The 18,085-nt window shown below is 35.0% G+C and overlaps 2 protein-coding genes across 3 annotated transcripts in view; one reads left to right on the top strand and one right to left on the bottom strand.

Annotated features, from left to right (window-relative positions):
• The window catches only part of LOC139982653 (uncharacterized), a 30,980-nt gene extending 17,153 nt beyond the window's left edge, over window positions 1-13,827 (top strand). Inside the window, exons 2-17 of the mRNA XM_071995661.1 lie at window positions 74-131; window positions 819-1,148; window positions 1,539-2,192; window positions 2,679-3,017; window positions 3,289-3,756; window positions 4,835-4,893; window positions 5,476-5,527; window positions 6,024-6,067; window positions 6,602-6,650; window positions 7,071-8,524; window positions 9,035-9,249; window positions 9,561-9,637; window positions 10,298-10,359; window positions 10,919-10,966; window positions 11,698-11,747; window positions 12,071-13,827. Coding sequence (XP_071851762.1) covers window positions 80-131; window positions 819-1,148; window positions 1,539-2,192; window positions 2,679-3,017; window positions 3,289-3,756; window positions 4,835-4,893; window positions 5,476-5,527; window positions 6,024-6,067; window positions 6,602-6,650; window positions 7,071-8,524; window positions 9,035-9,249; window positions 9,561-9,637; window positions 10,298-10,359; window positions 10,919-10,966; window positions 11,698-11,747; window positions 12,071-12,089 — 3,972 coding nt within the window. The 5' untranslated portion in view covers window positions 74-79 and the 3' untranslated portion in view covers window positions 12,090-13,827. The remainder of the gene's footprint in view (window positions 1-73; window positions 132-818; window positions 1,149-1,538; window positions 2,193-2,678; window positions 3,018-3,288; window positions 3,757-4,834; window positions 4,894-5,475; window positions 5,528-6,023; window positions 6,068-6,601; window positions 6,651-7,070; window positions 8,525-9,034; window positions 9,250-9,560; window positions 9,638-10,297; window positions 10,360-10,918; window positions 10,967-11,697; window positions 11,748-12,070) is intronic.
• Window positions 13,828-15,359: 1,532 nt separating this feature from the next.
• LOC139982664 (uncharacterized) overlaps window positions 15,360-18,085 on the bottom strand; it is a 75,342-nt gene continuing 72,616 nt past the window's right edge. For both annotated transcript variants that reach the window (XM_071995702.1, XM_071995701.1), the window contains exon 17: window positions 15,360-17,856. In XM_071995702.1, coding sequence (XP_071851803.1) covers window positions 17,839-17,856 — 18 coding nt within the window. In that variant the 3' untranslated portion in view covers window positions 15,360-17,838. The remainder of the gene's footprint in view (window positions 17,857-18,085) is intronic.

The raw sequence follows: 18,085 nt of genomic DNA on the forward strand, positions 1-18,085 counted from the left end.
TAAGGGGTGTAAATCGAGATTGACCGAGTAAAGAAAATATTATGCTAATATTCTCCTATTTTTTGCATTTCAGACTATAATGAAGTTGACGAACATTGTAGCGGTCCTGACACTGTTTGCGGTGATCCTTGGTTAGTAATTTGATGTAGTTGTTCTTTATTCATGAACGACGTTAAGTAGTCAATGTTTATAAGATAGTTTCACTTAATGTTACTTAATTAAGACTAATGTAATACCATACATCGTGTTGAATAGTAAACGTCATTGTCATGTCAGACAAAACAACAAATTACATTTTCAAACCAAAATTATCAAACGAAAACTTGAACTTGGTGGATTAATATAATCATGTCATTCTGACATGTTATTTCTGATAATATCACTTATGTTTTAAAGTTTAACATAAAATAAAACTGTTGGCAAACTGCTTATTCAATAGAGAGACTGTGTAGAAGAATGTTTTAAAGTCGTAATATTATCAACAGTAATAAGTCATAGTGTTAAAATTTCTCCCATTCACTACATTTTTGTTCACACTCACAATATGATTGTATTAACTCCGGTATTACTTAATAAATCGTCTATATTTTGAGTCAACGAAATCTGAGATATAATTTATGGTGTTTATCGTTTAAGATAATGCTAAGTACAAGTACTGTAGAATTATAAGACAAATCGAAAGTATAATAATTATGAAGTAACAAGTAGTTACCATAACAATAAAGTAAGTCAACTAATCGTGGAACAATCCAGTCGTAATCGTAAATCTTTTTTTTTTTTCAATGTTGAAACCAGTAATCTTATTGTTTGTTTCACAGTCTCTGCGGAAACAGATAACGGATGCGAAGACCCACAGATTGTAGAAATTGGAAAATCAGCAATTCTGAATTGCACCTTTAGTAAAGGCTTCGTTGGAGTTTTCTGGTATAATTCGACAAATACAGACGACGATGCCCCGATTTTAGTTTTCCAAGACTCTGAGAAAAGTGGCAAAGGATACTCATCCGGGGAGTTTGACATTGACAATAATGGCTCATTGATTGTTAATAATGTATCGAGTACGCATGATGGTATTTTCACAGTTTCTCAGATTATCAGCTTGAAAGGACCAATAGTGGAAATGCATTCTATAACTGTCATAACATATGGTAAGTACTGTAGGACCGTACGGTGAGGGTTGTAAAAATATTAAAACAAGAATTCGCAGACTATTTATGGAATTAATGTGGACAACATGAACAACACAATTGAAAGAGATTATGTATAAAACAAATGAAAATGTCAATTTTACTGACATAAACCTTATTATTCATGATAATTAATCATTGTGATTAGCTTTTGTTCCCATGAAGTTGCTGCATTTCACCGACACAGCTATGTAATAGTATATATAATCATGCGTAGCGTCACCAGCAAATTAACCGTTTACTTCATTCTTCTGCAATAAGTATTGATGTATTCGATATTGTTTCACTTTCAAGTTTATACAAGTAAGTACGATTTCCTTTTATAGTCTGTATTTTTCTTCTCTTATGCAGTAAAGCCCTTACAACCGTATCCGTTTATTCCAGAGTGCCAAGGATATCAGCATTGTTTGCTAAGATCTAGTGAGATTTCTCCTTTGAGTTGTTACGTTAACAGTTCAAGACCAAAAGTTTCACTTGGCTGGACGGAACATTTTACCGAGGGTCGTATAAATATCACAACTGGACAAAAGGCTGACGAAAAAAGTGTTACGTTTTCTTCAATTGCTACCATATGGCACCCTCCATATCAAATATCCTATCTCTCATTGCTGACGTGCTCAGCATCTGACCCACTAATGCTACTACAAGAAGATCGATCTCTTGTTTTAATTCAAAACGAAGCTGCTGACTTCAGACACATTGAAACATCAAAGCATTATGTTGAGGTTGGAACAGTCGCAAACCTTTCTTGCTCTGGGTCTAGTTCCGGAGCAACCCTTTGGACGGTATCTCGCAATTTCGCTGAACATCAAGACATTTTGGCGTATGGAATATTCAATGTCGGTTCAGTTAACTTTACAAAAATGTATCAACATTCTGTAAGAATGCAGAGTAATGGAGCGTTGTCACTGCAAAACGTTAAGCCACGAGATGATGGATTGTACGTTTGCGTACATAGGAGTAGCAGAGACCATGATGCCCGTTTATATGATGTCAACTCTTATGGTATGAAAGAAAAGCCTTTAGTGTTTACATTTGTATTTTCCATTTATTCGGTAGTATCTGTCTGAGTAATGCGTATTGTCGATATAAATTTATAACCAACAATTCCAAAACCAGCAAAATACAAACAAAGTCAACAACAGTTATTGATGATTTGTATCCCATCAATGTCTCCATATCAAACACCTCAGCATCACATATGAGATACTATGACAATGCTTTAATATGAAACAACAGTTTACCTACAGCTTGGATCAGCGGTGTAGCCTATATCTCAAAGGCGCCCCCTTTTTGAATAATGCCTCCTTACGCCCATCTATGAATTGATACAATTTTACTCGATATGCCTTAAATAGCATTCGCCTTAAATTGATTAGAGGTTTATTGGTTTCCATGTGAATCGTCCAGGCCCGTTTCCTTAAACATAGGAATATGTCGGTATGAATTCCTCCGTAATGTAACAATAGCTATATATTAATTTTATTTCAGTGAAGCCAAATCCACCTTATGTTGTTGTAGATGGTTGTAATCAACCACTGTGTAAACTATATGTTAGCTACAGTGACCAGTTGACATGTAGACTGTCAGGAATCCGTCCCATCACACACCTTCAGTGGGTATCACCTTACGAATCGCATCAACGCATGCTTCACAATCAGTCGCTGGAAGTTATTCCCAAAGGAGATACTTCAGACGTATCTGCTACGGTTAGATTTCAAATAACCCAATCAGTAGAGGGAAACATGATGAAAATACGATGTCGAACGTCCGGTCCGAATTCTGACTTCTGGCGCATGGAAAAGGTTGTAGATCTAAAATTTGCCAAAGGTAACTATTTAAACGATATACCAAGCTCTGGTTGTAAAATCATCCTTTGTTTCCTTGAGTTTACGACTGATTTGTGATAAACATGATATATTTACACATTATGAAAACTTAACGTGCGAGTGGAAGATAATCAAGCTCTTTATCCAAAATATAAATTGATATAATTTAAGATCCTTCTTTTCCAGTTATTTTTTATGATCGTATTTTCTCTGACTACTCTTTCTCTCTTTAACTAATATAAATCTATATTTGTATATTTCCTTTTCCCCAGCAAACCCATCAATTTCAACCTATCCAACTGTATATGGTTGTGATCAGCAGTTTTGTATCTTATATGTTAAATACAAAGATCAATTGACATGCACACTTTCCGGAATCCGTCCACTACCTAACCTGGAATGGCTAGCAAACGACCCAGTCTACCAGAGCATGTTTCTCAATCAGTCTTTAGAGGTCACTTCCAAAGGAGATACTACAGAAGTCTCAGTGACGGTTCGGTTTTCCATAGAGCCAGAGGCTACGCACGACAGGATTACACTAACATGTCGACCTGTTGGACCTATATCAGAAGTGTGGAATATGGAAACGATCGTAGATCTCAGATTTCCCAGAGTGGATGCAATCAAAGGAGAAGATAAGTCTCCCAGTGAAAGCCAGCTCATCTTTGTGATTGTCTTTTCTTCCATCGTTGCAGTGCTTTTAGTTATTGTTGCCGCTATTATCTGTGTAAAACGTAAAAGTGAGTACTTCAGTTCCGAACTATAAATACGTGTACATAAATTGCCTAATGTAATGAAAGTAAACAAAGTAAATTAACAAAGGAAAGTAAAATAGTGTAGTATTTTAACACCCCTGTTGTTATATTCGTAAAATGAAATCCATAGTAAGAGACTGTTTGGTCTTAATGTATTTGTAGTAGCAACCACTAATATGTAATTTTGATTTCTGTCTACGTCCCACATAAACAATCAAACTCTCTTTGGTTTGGTTATATTCCACATCTACCATTATCTAAGCAAATTACTCACGGGACACATCGTGGGATGATCCATGCTTTATAATGGAGTGGGAGAGTAGTTGCCCTTAGGACGTTGAAACGGAGACTCGTGTAGGGGGTATGGATAGCCTTCTTACCACCCAAACAACCACTACACGAAATGTGCATTCTTACAAATATATAGGTCCTAAATGAGAGATGCAATTAGATCTAAACGTTATGTTCTGTCGAGAGCTGTATTCATTTTTCGTGCATTGAAAATAATGAGTGCACAGCCCCACCCCCCCCCCCCCCAGCCCCAAACACACACCACAAAATCAATCTGCACACTAAGTAAACTCTTATGAGGTGATTGCAACCACACGAAATGAAACCGCTGGAATGAAGACTATTCATTCCATAAAGTTCAACAGATCCATATACCTCAGCTCGCACTCATTCTGTACCTACAAGGGTCAGGACATTGTTGTCCCCCTCCCAACCAGAATACATTCAGAGTGGCTCGGTCTCTGCCTCCCATTGGTATACAAAATATTACAAAACACTTCTTGCGCACAGTACACAAATATATAACTTGTTCGTGGAGTACAAAAGTTGAAAACTATTCACTATTGCTCCAAAACTTGCAAAATAAATCACTATTTTGCATCTTAGCACCCACAATTTCATGACACATCCTCAGCTGGACGGCATTACACATTAACCCCAGTACAAGCATGGTAGTTACCATACAGTTCTTCAAAAGTAATATCGTTTTTCCCATTTGATACCACATATTATCAAAGTATAATCAAGGTAATGCTTTTTCCTTCTTACTTAGCTTCGAATTGTAAAAAGAAGGGTAAAGATAAACCAACTCACATCAGCGAAGGAGAAGAGGTAAAAGGAATATGATCTCATAATCAAATTTGACATTATATATCATATGTGGGTCGTCAACTTCCAGGTATTGCTTCCAGACTAACTCTTATCACATGTTTTGTAATTCTAAATGCAGTTTTTGTTGATAAGACGGTGGTGTATTTGATTCTCAATATAAGGAATGTTGACGATACATTAAATTTCTCTGACTGGCATTGTAAATGGATTGTTAGACATATTTGGAAGTTTGGGAAGAGTAAACAGAGATAGAAGCAATCTACCAGTAAACAGGCTCTGACTTCTGTGTTCGAATATCCAAGCCAGTGGTTTTCAAGAAATACATGAAATATTTACGTCGGTTCACTTTGTTTGTAAATATGTGTCTATTTGCGAATACTTAGTTTAATTTCCCTTTGGCTTGTTTCTCACAGCAAATGATGACATGCATTTATATAGTTAAATGTCAACAATAGAGAAACATTTTCAAAAATATATTGGACAAACGACTCTTTCGTCCATACACTTTTGGGATCCGGTGATATCACATATCACAAGATTTATATCGACAATGCACTATAATTGCGCATTCACTTATTTTAGAGTGCCGTGATGCTCCCAATAGTAGAAAGCGGTGTATCGAAGAGCAGCACTGGTAAGTATACTTCTGTAAATTATAGAAACAGAATTGTCTTAGCTTTGCTGTCTCTCAAGCTTGTCTTATCCACTTATTCTCATTTTTAAATCTTTGGTGTTTGGTTTTAAGAAAATATGTTTATTCTCATTATTCTTTTGCGCTATGTGTATTACGTATTATTTACAAACCCCAAGAGTAGCAACAGGCTGTATTCTGATTTTTGATATTGTAATACAAACAAAATGTCAAGATCGCAGGCCAATCGATACGACTTACGCAAAATAATATGTATGGCACGTTCTTAACTGCTCTGGTAAAATTATAAAAAGAATATTTTCGTTCATTTTTTCAAGTTTTAACGGATTCATGATCGATATTGACAATTATTGTGTCACTCTATCTGTCTCTATCTTGTAATTGTACCTTGTTAAGATCTTATGCATTCGCCTTATTACATGCTAAGTGTCACAACACAATATAATAACATTGATTAATATGATTTCATTGTACACAGACAGGAAAAAAATGAATGCAGAGGATAGTCCTGACGGTGTGACGGTAATAACAACGCTAATTATCTGGTTAATTCCATTGCCGTAATGAAAAGTATTGTTTATTAGAACATTCCACAATTTGTTCCCCATTTTCACATTCTTTTCCGTAATACAGTCCTTTAGCGATACTGATTGATTGATCAAAACTATTGGAGCGATGTAGATCAATGCTTACAATACAGAGCAGTCATCTTCAGTGTAAACATATTACGCGACATTGTATCTTATATTACAACAGGCTGTTGTTATAATCTCGACATGCATACCAATCTCAATAGCAATATATATATATATATATATATATATATATATGTATGTATATCTACTCTGCAAAGAGAGAGATGGGGGGGGGGGTGGAGAGAGGGGAGAGAGGTGAAGAGAGAGATAAAGACAGTGGGGAAAGAGATTGTTTGTAACACTCACCATGTTCTTTCCTGTATTCATTGAATATTGAATGTTGTCACGGTCCTTTAGTTAACTAGATTTATATATGTGATGTAATATGTTATCGCTGTTTTTGTTGTTGATGTTACTCTAGGAAGTTGCTATTACCGTCGATTCCAGCAGTACACCGAATAACAGCTCTGGTAAGAAACATTCAGGAAATCATAATAACAAAATTGCTTTCAGTTCGAACATTGTTTCTCTCTCCAAATATTGCAATTTGCGTTCTTCTGTTGTTACTTGTATTATAGTTTGGGGAAAAATAAGTTGGTTGCAATAAGGTAGTTTGATGTTTATGATAATCAGAAGTTCAGTAATTCCTTCACTTATCTGCCATTTTTGTAGGGTTGTCATAACGGTGTGGTAAAAGTTTTTATTCCATTTAAATTATCAGAGTCATCACAAACTGAACTATTGATTGTCTCTTTGTCAACCATAAACGTTTAATTTAACTCAGAGAAAGCTGGTGGATAGATTTTTGGAAAGAGTTTTGTTTCGTAATAACGATTTATTATGAGAAATTTACCAACAACATTTTATGAGTGTGCATTATTTCTTTGAAGGTAAACTAGACCAGGTTATCGAGGATTTAAGGGAGACTGCTACTGACAAAGCAGATGATGTTAATAACGTTTATGTGGATGTTGAAATAGAGTTACTGAGGCAAACCGATGAAGGTAATAAAACTGCGTCCTCTCCGTCAGACAACGCCCGCTTAACCTCATATCGTGATATTTTTGACCCTGAGGTTGTCAAATCGAAACGCATTTTCCTTATAGCAAATCCTGGTTTTGGTAAATCGATATTATTTCTCCAAGCCACTCTTGACTGGTTAAACAAGACGCCACCTCTAAATAATGTCCAGATTTTTGCCCTACTAAAACGTAGTGATGTGACCGGATGCGGTTCAATCTGTGAAGCAATAAGAAAACAGATGAAAGGTTCCTTTACCAGTGAAGATATCAATGATATTTTAAGCTCTCCTAATGTGAAGTCAGTGATAGTTTTGGAAGATTTTGATCAATATGATGATAAAAAAATTAGATCTGAAGTTTTAGAAATTATAAATGGTCGCATGTTTTCCGAAGTCAGACTGATCATTTCGTCGCGATCACTTTGTATACCAACTACTGCTGAGTATGCAAATATTGTTAGACTTCGTCTAAACGGATTTAGCGAAGAAACACAACACCGATACCTTGACAAAATCTGTCCAGGTGACAAAAGTACCGCAACAAAACTTAAAGACACAGTCAAAAAGACTATGTTATTGGACAAATTTTGTCGTATTCCACTTCTTTTTGTCAAGTACATCGACATTGCCAATGATCCGAGCAACAAGACAGTCACTGAATTTCATTCAATTACCGACCTCTTCACGTTTGTGTTAACGTGCTTCTACAACCACTATTGGAACAAGTTCCCTGGAGGTGGAAAGAAAGAAAGCAAAACCAAGTTTTCTGAACTACACAGATTGTGTTTTGAATCCCTTTATGACACAAGTATTAGGCAAGCTTGGGAAAAGAATAATTTTCTCTCTCGAGTCGACGGAGATTGTTACAAAGAACTAATTTCTGTTGGTATTCTACGTGAAAAGGAGAGTGCCAAGACAGTACATGATCTCAATGTGTGCCAAAAGGAGATCAAATTCTGTCACCACGGCATAGTGCAATGGTATGCTTCAAAATATATATCTGCTTATGCAGAAGACAAAACTAATTTTTCGTTGGGACCAGTAATGAAGAAAATTGATCCAGCAAAGTCTCAACTCTTCATTCGATTTTGCTGCGGACTGAGCACAATTGCTACAGTAAAGATGTTGAAGTATTTCCAGTCTGAGGGTAAAGTGTTTCAGATATTCCGTATTCTTGAACAGGATAAGGATTTTGAGAAGTTTATCAAAGAAGCTCAAACATTTTGTGGCCCTTTGGCTATCGTGCTAAAATCAGAAGAGAAAAGATCAGCGGATTTTCAACAGTCTTTATTACTACAGCTTCTGGATATAGTTTCAAATAGTGTAAGAAGTAATTTTTTTTTTTGAACAGTTAGTACCTCCCAATCATTATGTAAACAAATTCATGCCTGTTCTTCTTCAAATAAAAATGTTATATTGGCAACATAATTTTCGATACTCCAATTGAACTTTCATTAATCCATGAAGTTTGTAATATCGTTATGTAAACAATTTACATAGTTTCGACTATCTAGAAATAAATGAAGGAATACACAAACAATATCGTGTTCATAACATTGTTTACAATTCTTGGTAGACACGTATGTTTAGAACATTTTGACAATATTTAGCTCTATTTTGTAAATATTTTAAGTTTACTGGTGCCAATACAGCCCCGATGTCTTAAAAACGACCAGTCATTGCAGTCTAGTTATGTAATGGTGCAAAATTGCCGGAAATATAAAAAAAACGTCGATTGTATTACTAGCAGTTATAACGTCGTGACTCTTGGACTACAAAAGTTTATGTTTTTATAACAAACTAATTTTATGTCTTTCATTATTTTGTCGCCAGAAAATTGATCTGCGGCTGTGGCTTCGGCTTGAACACAACTTCAGTGCAATCGAAGAGAATACCTTCAAAATCATACTTAGATCTAATCTTCGTTTGAATATCATTAATAATCTCGAGAAACTAGAGGTGAAAGGAGATAAATCTGAGTTAACTACAGACAACTGTTCAGGCATCTTGGAGTATTGCACAAAATGTGCCACATTGAAGTCACTGGCGTGAGCATCTAGTATATATATATATATATATATATATATATATATATATATATATATATATATATATATATATATATATATATCCAATCGATTTCGTTTCGTTAACGTTCAGTTACATATCTAATGTTAGAACCAATTAAAATACATTTTGGGATTTGGGAGAATGTCTATAAAATTGAAATGTTGGGAAACGGGGACAACTGCAAAAAATCACGAATTGATTTTTTTATTATTACTAATACATAAGCGGAACTGCTGGTCTGTTTGCACATATCAGTCGTCTTCCATTAACCGTTTTATATGTTCTTTAGTTTTATAGAATACCGGATGCCACGTGAGGTTCAAAATGCTTCGACCCTTTCGAAACTCCAACAAAGGAATGTGACTGGTAGGAGGAACCATTTTTTTTAACTTGATATGTATTTTGTATAACTGAGCATTAGTAATTTACCAAGTAAAACAGAATGTATCTTACATGAATGTTATTACTTTATGAAATTTATAACGATGCTGCTCTTTACAGGATTCTAACATTTTCCGAACATTGAACTGGAATAATTTCATAATCACAGTTATCAAACGTTAGAAAGTTACACATAAAGTAGAAGCATGACCCAACGAATACGATATCATAAGTCGAAAGGCATAAAATTGTTCCCCTTCAATGACACCTGTTTCACTAATGAAACAACGATATGACTGTTAAAGTGATAATCAATAAGGACCGTGTGTTGCGTAATCGTTGTTCAACTTGTCTCATTGCATCAGTATATAGTAGTCTGGTTTTATAGGCTCTCGTTACACACTGTGTGGGCCTTATAAGGAAAAAAAAACAAAGAAAATCACATAATTGATTAAAGTGTCGTATTTAACTAAATACAGTTTAGATATTTATAATGAAAAGAACGCCAACTAGTTCGATCAGTCTAAATTATATAATTATAAAAAATATCAATTTAACATTAGTGTAGAACCATGCCAACATTATAAACGAATACATAATCATCATAAGTTACCGACGTATTTCAAACAATTTATTTGCTTTTAGTTTTGTGGAAAACAGAGAAATTCAATCATTCCAAACTGGATCTGAAAACTGGTAGATGGAAGGTTAGTCATTTAATCATTCAATTAAACAGTCTCTTCTGTGGTCTAAACGGGTGATAAAGATGGCATGAATTTTTGTCAGGAAAGCAGTATACTTCAGATATCCTAACTGCCGTTGTTCCGGTTTGGGTAACAATTCGTGCAGAATGTACTACCATTGGGTTTACTTTTTTAGGAAAGACGAGTCCTTAATTAATTACTTTTACATTGTACAACGCGTGTGCTCTACTGACGTAGACGTATACACTCGTCTTATTGAAACTAGAACAGGTTTCATTACATGAAATTCGTACTCAAACCTTACGCATTATATTTTTATGTGTTAAGCCATTATTACATCAAAGGTAACTCAGCGTTAGATTCTATAATTCCTTCACTCAAAATTGCCTGGTTATGGACATATATTTTAAGTACCTCGGTCACTTATTACCCATATTCTGTTTTTTTTTTCAAAATTGTTTTTACTTTAAGCATTTATAATTGCAGATAATTCTAACCTAAGTAAACTCCTTTAGATCACAATAATTCAGGTTAACTTTTTACTCATATTTTGGCATTTCAGAATATCCAAACTAATGAAGAATTACGCAAAAGCGATCATCACATGCTGGTGAGTGTTTGGTCTTTAGTGTTTCCGGGATGTGTTTGAAAACAAGATATGAGTTTTAAATTGGACGTGTAACAACACCAATCTATCAGAGAGACCACTTTTAAGAAGGAAATGTGAATAGCTCACCATTGAACTACGTCTTAGTTCAATTGGCACTGTTCATTTCCAATAAAATTATAAATGGTGTGCTTTATGATGAGATGCAACCGGTTGTTTGTATATGTGTTCGTTCAACAGACATATCTGAAGTTAATCATTACTCATTCGGGCTCAAGTCAGTTGAGAGGGGGTATTAATTATGTATGTTAAGTAGTTCCCATCAATGTGTTCTTGCTTCTGCCTTTATTTATTGATACATTAAGGGTTTCACTTCCTTCCTTGATTTCGTTATTCCTCGTGTATAACGTTAAATGGCCGGGGCCACATTTATTATAACCACCGTTCTACTATCAGAAACATGTCATATTTGAATATGTCATAGCTTTAAATCTAATTCTTAATTTACTTAGTAAATTTGGCGCATAATATATTAAATCCTAGAAAAATTGCTCCAACAGAGAATATTATCACTTACATAATCTCAAGTTAAAAGGTTATCTATGTTCAATCGAATACATACCATAATACAAATTCATATGCAAGTAGAAATGAATTGAAACTTAACGGAATGTAGTGTTCTTGAACTTCTTAGATTAGCCTTAGAACAAATTTATATTCTATATAATTATCAGATTGAATACTTGGACGGGATCATTTCTGAAGACGAGCTGAAGAGAAAATGGTCAGTTTTTTTGTTGTAAAACAGTGAATAAACATGACACTTACATTCAGAAAGTGATTCTTTAAAGTAGCTGTTTTTTACCTTTGTACATCTAGGAAAACTGAAGAAGTAAATGGATTGGAAGAAGGTGTTTGCATAATACTCAATGTTCTTTTATTATAAGTTGATAAGGTTTCCAACTTATTGCCATGTCGAAAATTCATCGATAATTCATCGGAAAATTTCATTAGGATGTCTTTGTTTTAAGTTCCATATCTTCATCATAAATAAGACTAACTAATAATTAATCTCATTGTATTTGTTTCATTTCTTTTGTTTTACAGGCCACGACGTATTGTGTGACATATTAACTTTGTATCTTGAAAGTGCTGCAGCGTATAATGCTATCCCATTTCTTTTCTGCCCAGTAGTTCAAGAACGACATAGTTATTCGTTTCTTACCTTTATTTTATATACTGTAAATTACTTTTATTATTAAATTTGCGCGAATCCAGTTTAACCAAGCAAAAAAAATGGCATATGTAATTAATTTGACTTTCTTATGTTGGAAATCTTCACTTATTGATTTTTGTGTGTGGATGTAGTGAAAATGCAGCCATATCTTAGTTACGTGATACACCCAACATTGCCTTATATCGTTAATGTTCTAATGTTTCTAATGTCCGCAAACCTGTACATTACCAAACTATAAACATGATATATTTCTTTATGGTGAGTCATATTGTTGTTATATTAGTTGTAATGTTTGAAGTGGAATCTTGTTCATTTTTAATAAAAAATCAAAATAATATTACAATTCAAATAAGAACTACTTTTGAATTATTTCCTGAATCCAACCCACGTTCTTGTAAACTACAATATTAACACGTGCGTAATACTCCCTGAATGACAGTTATAGAAAGCCTAAAATACACATTGACTCAAGTAGAATTACTGTAGTGGTCCGGACTTAGGTCTGTGACACGAAGGTATCGTTCTTACCTTCGTATGATGAGTTTTCAAAAAAGATACATTTGGTGTGAAGTGGATTTTTTTGTGGGAATATTGCTGTCAAAATACGCATGGAACCTAAAAAGAAGTTGAATTAGCCTCAATATAAGCTAGAAGACAAAAAAGGAACCGAATGGAATATTTCACAACCTCCACTTACGGGAGCTAATGCAACAATCACATGACAAGAAACATATCGACTAAATGATAACGTTCTCGACTCTGAGAATAGCATTACTCTGCGAATTGTTCAACGTTATAACATTGTATTTCCTTAACCAATCTTCAACTAACGTCGCAAAATGGTAAATAGAGATGATCAGACGGTCCACATCATTACACCATACTTCATCAAAATAAATACTGTCGTAAGTAATTAAGGGATTCAGCAAGGTCGTAGCCTACGGGGGATGGGGGAAGGGAGTGACAACAGCCCTGAGATTTTCACTTCAACAAAGAAAGTAGACGTATGATTATGTGAACGCGAAATGTACATATCATTTGTTCCGATTTATTAGTAAGTAGAGTGCAATTTCAAGATTCTAGGCACATACTTCAGGAATGGCGTTCAAAAGCAACAAGGTTAATTTTAACCGCTCATCACGTATCTGCAAGATCGCGGATGCCATTACCGTGTTTTTTTTTAAATAAATTTCTAATTTTTGGGATCTCAAAATAACAAATGTTAAGATGCAACTTTACAAGGCATTGGTTGTGCCATCTCCGGTAATCTGGGAGGTTTTCAAAATGTTTCCTGCTAAGCTACGCGCCAGCGATGTTGGCGCTCCGATTAGATAGTGTCATTGTGGTCCCTTTTTTTGAAAATGCCCACCCCCCTGCCCACACTCAAATATTTTTTAAAAAAGGCTCTGGTATATGCGCACATCAAAAAGTATCACTATATAACATTTTTTGTTTTCGATGTTCCTAAACTGCCCCTTCCCATCCCGGTAGGGTTTTTCGCAGGCTGCGGTCCTGAAACAACACAAGTATTGGGCAGTTCGACAAATGAGATCACGTCTTGAGAACTGTATACCGCTGTTTTTTAAATGAGTGACGTCAGATATAAAACACTTCTGATTTTATTTCCAATGTTACGGATTGCCGGCATAAAACTCTTGCAGATCATATCGATCGGCTTAGACATGGAAAGTGAAAAATCCATCTGGACACGAACATTCCTTACTTGCCCAGATGTATTGACAATAGAATGATCAATAGTGATGGCAGGAGCAGGAAGATAATCCTTTGCAAAGTTTTGAACAACAGTGTACAAATTCAGTCTTGGAGTCGTTTAGAGCAAGATTATTTGAGCGACACCAGGATTTAACATCTCTGAAGCATGGTTGCATTTTTTTCAATGACCAGCTGACAATCAGCCGGATGAAAGGTCAAGAGCAACTGTGTGTCATCTGCATCGACCATACAGCTAACACCAGGGGCAGCAATTATATAGCTTGCAAGGGGCGCTAAAAAGGGTAGAACGTGACAGACCCCTGGGGTACTCAAAGCTGGACTTGACATTTTTAATGACCACTGAATGTCTAGTGGGGTGGATGAGGAGGCGGGGAGGGGGAGGAGGGAACGACGAATCAATGGACTAGAAGGATATACGTTGCATAACGGTAGCACACCGCCTTCACCCCCATGAATGCTACACCTGTGAAACTATACAAAATGCTTTCATTGCATGACGTAAGGGTCAAGTTATTTGTGTGTTGACACGTGGTTTAGCTAGTTAAATGAACAAATTCACTGTCTCTCAAACGGTCACACATCTTAGTAACAACACTTATAGCAATATACTGTTTTACTGAACGACACGACTTTTACAACCAGTTAGGAAGCACACAGGTGAGATGAGCAGGGGGTGGGGAAAATACAAAATCTCTCCTTTTCTGAAGTAATGCACACATACTACACTAAATAAGAGAACGAACGAGGTAGGCCTAGTGAAGAAAGCCCCTTCACGTCACATGGGGGATTGGTGGAGGAGGGTTGTTTCATGTTCCCATTACAATTTTTAATGACATTTTACACTTCACATTTAACTTCTTAAAGACACATAACATAGGCTTAGGAATTTGGCTGGGAACACAGATATAACTTTAACCGCCCCCCCCCCCTCCAACAATAATTTGAGGATGAAAATGTGTCAACATGTTTATACATAGCCATAGATGTAATGGTATAGCCAAGTTATGTTTATTTTTGATATAGCACAATTTAATTTGTATCTAATCCCAAAGCCCAAAAAGAAAACTTTCACAAAGGGAGGGGAACCCCTTCCACTGAAACCTCTCCCCACACGACGACTATCCAATAAAGCTACATGTGTGATAAATATTGGATACGTCAATGCCCTCTCCCTCAAAATATTGATAACACTTTACGTTTGTACTAACAAACTAGTTCGTACCTCCACGTGCGACGATATGGAAGGTAAGTTACCATAGTTATTCTTACGTGTAAGATATGTATTGTCAGCTACGTCATAAGAGTGAATCATAATTCATGACTTATTAATATATATATATAACATCCCTTACCGATGAATGCCTTAAAAGCTCCCTCACGATATCGTGTCAACAAAGTGTTAATAAAATTAATAACAACTTCACAGATGATTTACTTTACTTTTATTCAAAGTTTGACGTACAATGAAACACTGTCGTTGGTGGAATAAAGTTTGCACATATAACCATCACATGTTCACTTTCCACCAATTAGAGTAGCATGATACTTAATTTTGGCTATCCCTAAATATGACAGCCGATCATATAATATCCTAAGAAGCGGTTCTAGGAAACCAGTTAAAGCCAAAGGTAAGTGAAATTTACAGGAAAGGCTATAATACAAATCACATGCAATCACATAGTAATATTTGTATCAATTGCTGTTAAATGTTACTACGCAACCAAGAATGGCTATGTTACAGAAGCGTTGATGTTCCCATAAACCCCACACAACAATTGCATTTCTTAATTTTAAGTATAAATATGCTTAATACATAAAAATATAAAAACAAAACTTTATGTTAAAGTCTCAATACCTGACTTGATGATGAATTTAGGAAAAAACACTTCCGAAGTAGATTCAATGTTGTTATTCTACATGCTCTCTAACTATTTAGCACATATTATCATGGCTAAATACTTCTAAGAGGCGTTAGACCTTCTCTTTATGGGCAATTTGACCATCCAGCCGTTGGAGAAGAATATTCTGACGATGAAATTCTGAAATTCTGATACGGTTAGCCGCATAGTTGCACACTATGTATTGTTTATGTAGAACAATTGGTATATATAGACTTACCGTTACGCGTGGCTACCATTGTATTACAGAATACATTTGTTTGTTTGGAGGGGGGAAAATCAGTCATATTCCTCACATTCAAACATCAAATTATATTTTACTTATGAAATAACATGTCTTGAACTCATCAAACTATCAAAAGTCCAGCAAATTTCATCAAAATAATTTCAAATGGGCAAAAAAAGTACATTGTTTGTATCATAACCTCATTTGCATATTTACATATCTAATTAGCTTAATTATAAAAAAAAATTAAAAAAATTAAAACCTCATTTCAATACCTATCTGTCAATACTAGGGTCCCTATTGACAAAAATGAAAAGATTTTAAGTAATTACAATGTGTAAATATTTTCCCACAGGGGTCAATGATATGGGGGGGGGGGGACATGGTATATAAGGAGTTAATAGAGAAAAGCTGTCGCAATCGAAAAAAAAGACATTTTTTGCTACCCTTATGGCGAGAACGATATACCGTAAACTCACTGCGACCGCCGATGTCAGCATGTTTATTACACTAGCCTAACTGTCGTGAACAAAACAGAGAGGTTTGACTTGCGCATGATCTGGTAACATTTTGATTGAAGTTTGTAAAATCTACAGACTCGTTAAAGGTCTGTCGAATGTTGTTCAGCTCAAAACTTGTAACTACAGATAACTCAATATAAAAAGGAAGAATATTGATATAAAACTTGCATATAACGGTATCATTTTCACTGCGCTTTTAGTACAGTAAGCTGGAAAGGTCGAATTTTAAATTTGGCAAACAAGTTATGATACTTTAACAATGCTTATTAATTTGTCCGAATTACAACATACTTCTAGTTTCCCAAGAGATGAGAAGACATGCGTCAGTGTGGACATTCGATGACACAATTAAATCTACATATCCTCTCTACCATATGCATTATCTCCATTCACTTACTCACACTATCCATAACCACTCACGCATCGATTCTTGTTATTGAATCACTGTATTTATGTACCTCTAAATTAATTACCACGGAGGTAAACTGCATAAAGACTGTTGGATCAGTGTTCATTCTTTCAATATTCCTGGTTTCATGATGGGTGGTGTTTGTACTTATGTGACACCAGCAGTTACACATTGGAAACGTGAAAGTACCGTCTTTCCAATACTACCACGTACCGTAGCTTTGTCTACAGTGATACGTAACCTTTTTTCAAACTATACCTATGTCACAATGTGAAATCTCAAAACCAAGGCAGACAAACTCATCAATATTCCATTTCTTTGTAATTACTCCATCAAGTACAATTTGATGAAAATGTTTTTTTGTTTTTTTCAAATAATATTTTCATCTTTCGGGGATAACTTATTGATAAGCATAAATGGTTCCTTCTTTATAATTGGCAGAAGACATATCCATGAAGTGATACAAGAAGAAATTGCTTAACAAAATAAATAAATTTGAAAATCTCAGCATAAAATCGAGTGAGTTAAAAACAAGTATGAAGATTTAAACTGAACTACATAACTAAAAGTCTCCTAAGCAAGAAATGTAAACAAATATGGACACATAGTATATGAAAACAGCGATGGTGTTTAAAGCAAAGTAAAAGATTTAAAGAGGACGATGGCCAATGTTGTAACAACGTCACAATTATATATAGAGACCCGAATTCCCTTTGAAGTTTCCCAGTACACTCCCAACTTGTTTTCTGTAAACCTCGGATAAGCAATTTTCGATGAACTGAGTGGTGTATAATTACTCCAGCGGGATCAGAACAGGTTGTCTTCAGGAACATGTACTTGCATAATTCCTCTACCACGATCCAGCCTTCTACATGACAAAGAAGAATAAAAATCATGCAAACAGAATGCTTGTTATTAGGCCTAGTCATTTACGTTATTTTTGTTTCATTTTCTTGTTCAGGGCGGGGATAATAATTTTTTTTTCAGAATTGTTTAAATATTATTATACTTTTTAAATATATGGATGTATAAGAGTGGAATTTTAATAAAACGGAATAATTTTTACTAATAAGTTACTGCTTTTTCTCCTCTAAACA

This window comes from Apostichopus japonicus, chromosome 16, assembly GCF_037975245.1.
Source record: "Apostichopus japonicus isolate 1M-3 chromosome 16, ASM3797524v1, whole genome shotgun sequence".
Lineage (NCBI taxonomy): Eukaryota > Metazoa > Echinodermata > Holothuroidea > Aspidochirotida > Stichopodidae > Apostichopus > Apostichopus japonicus.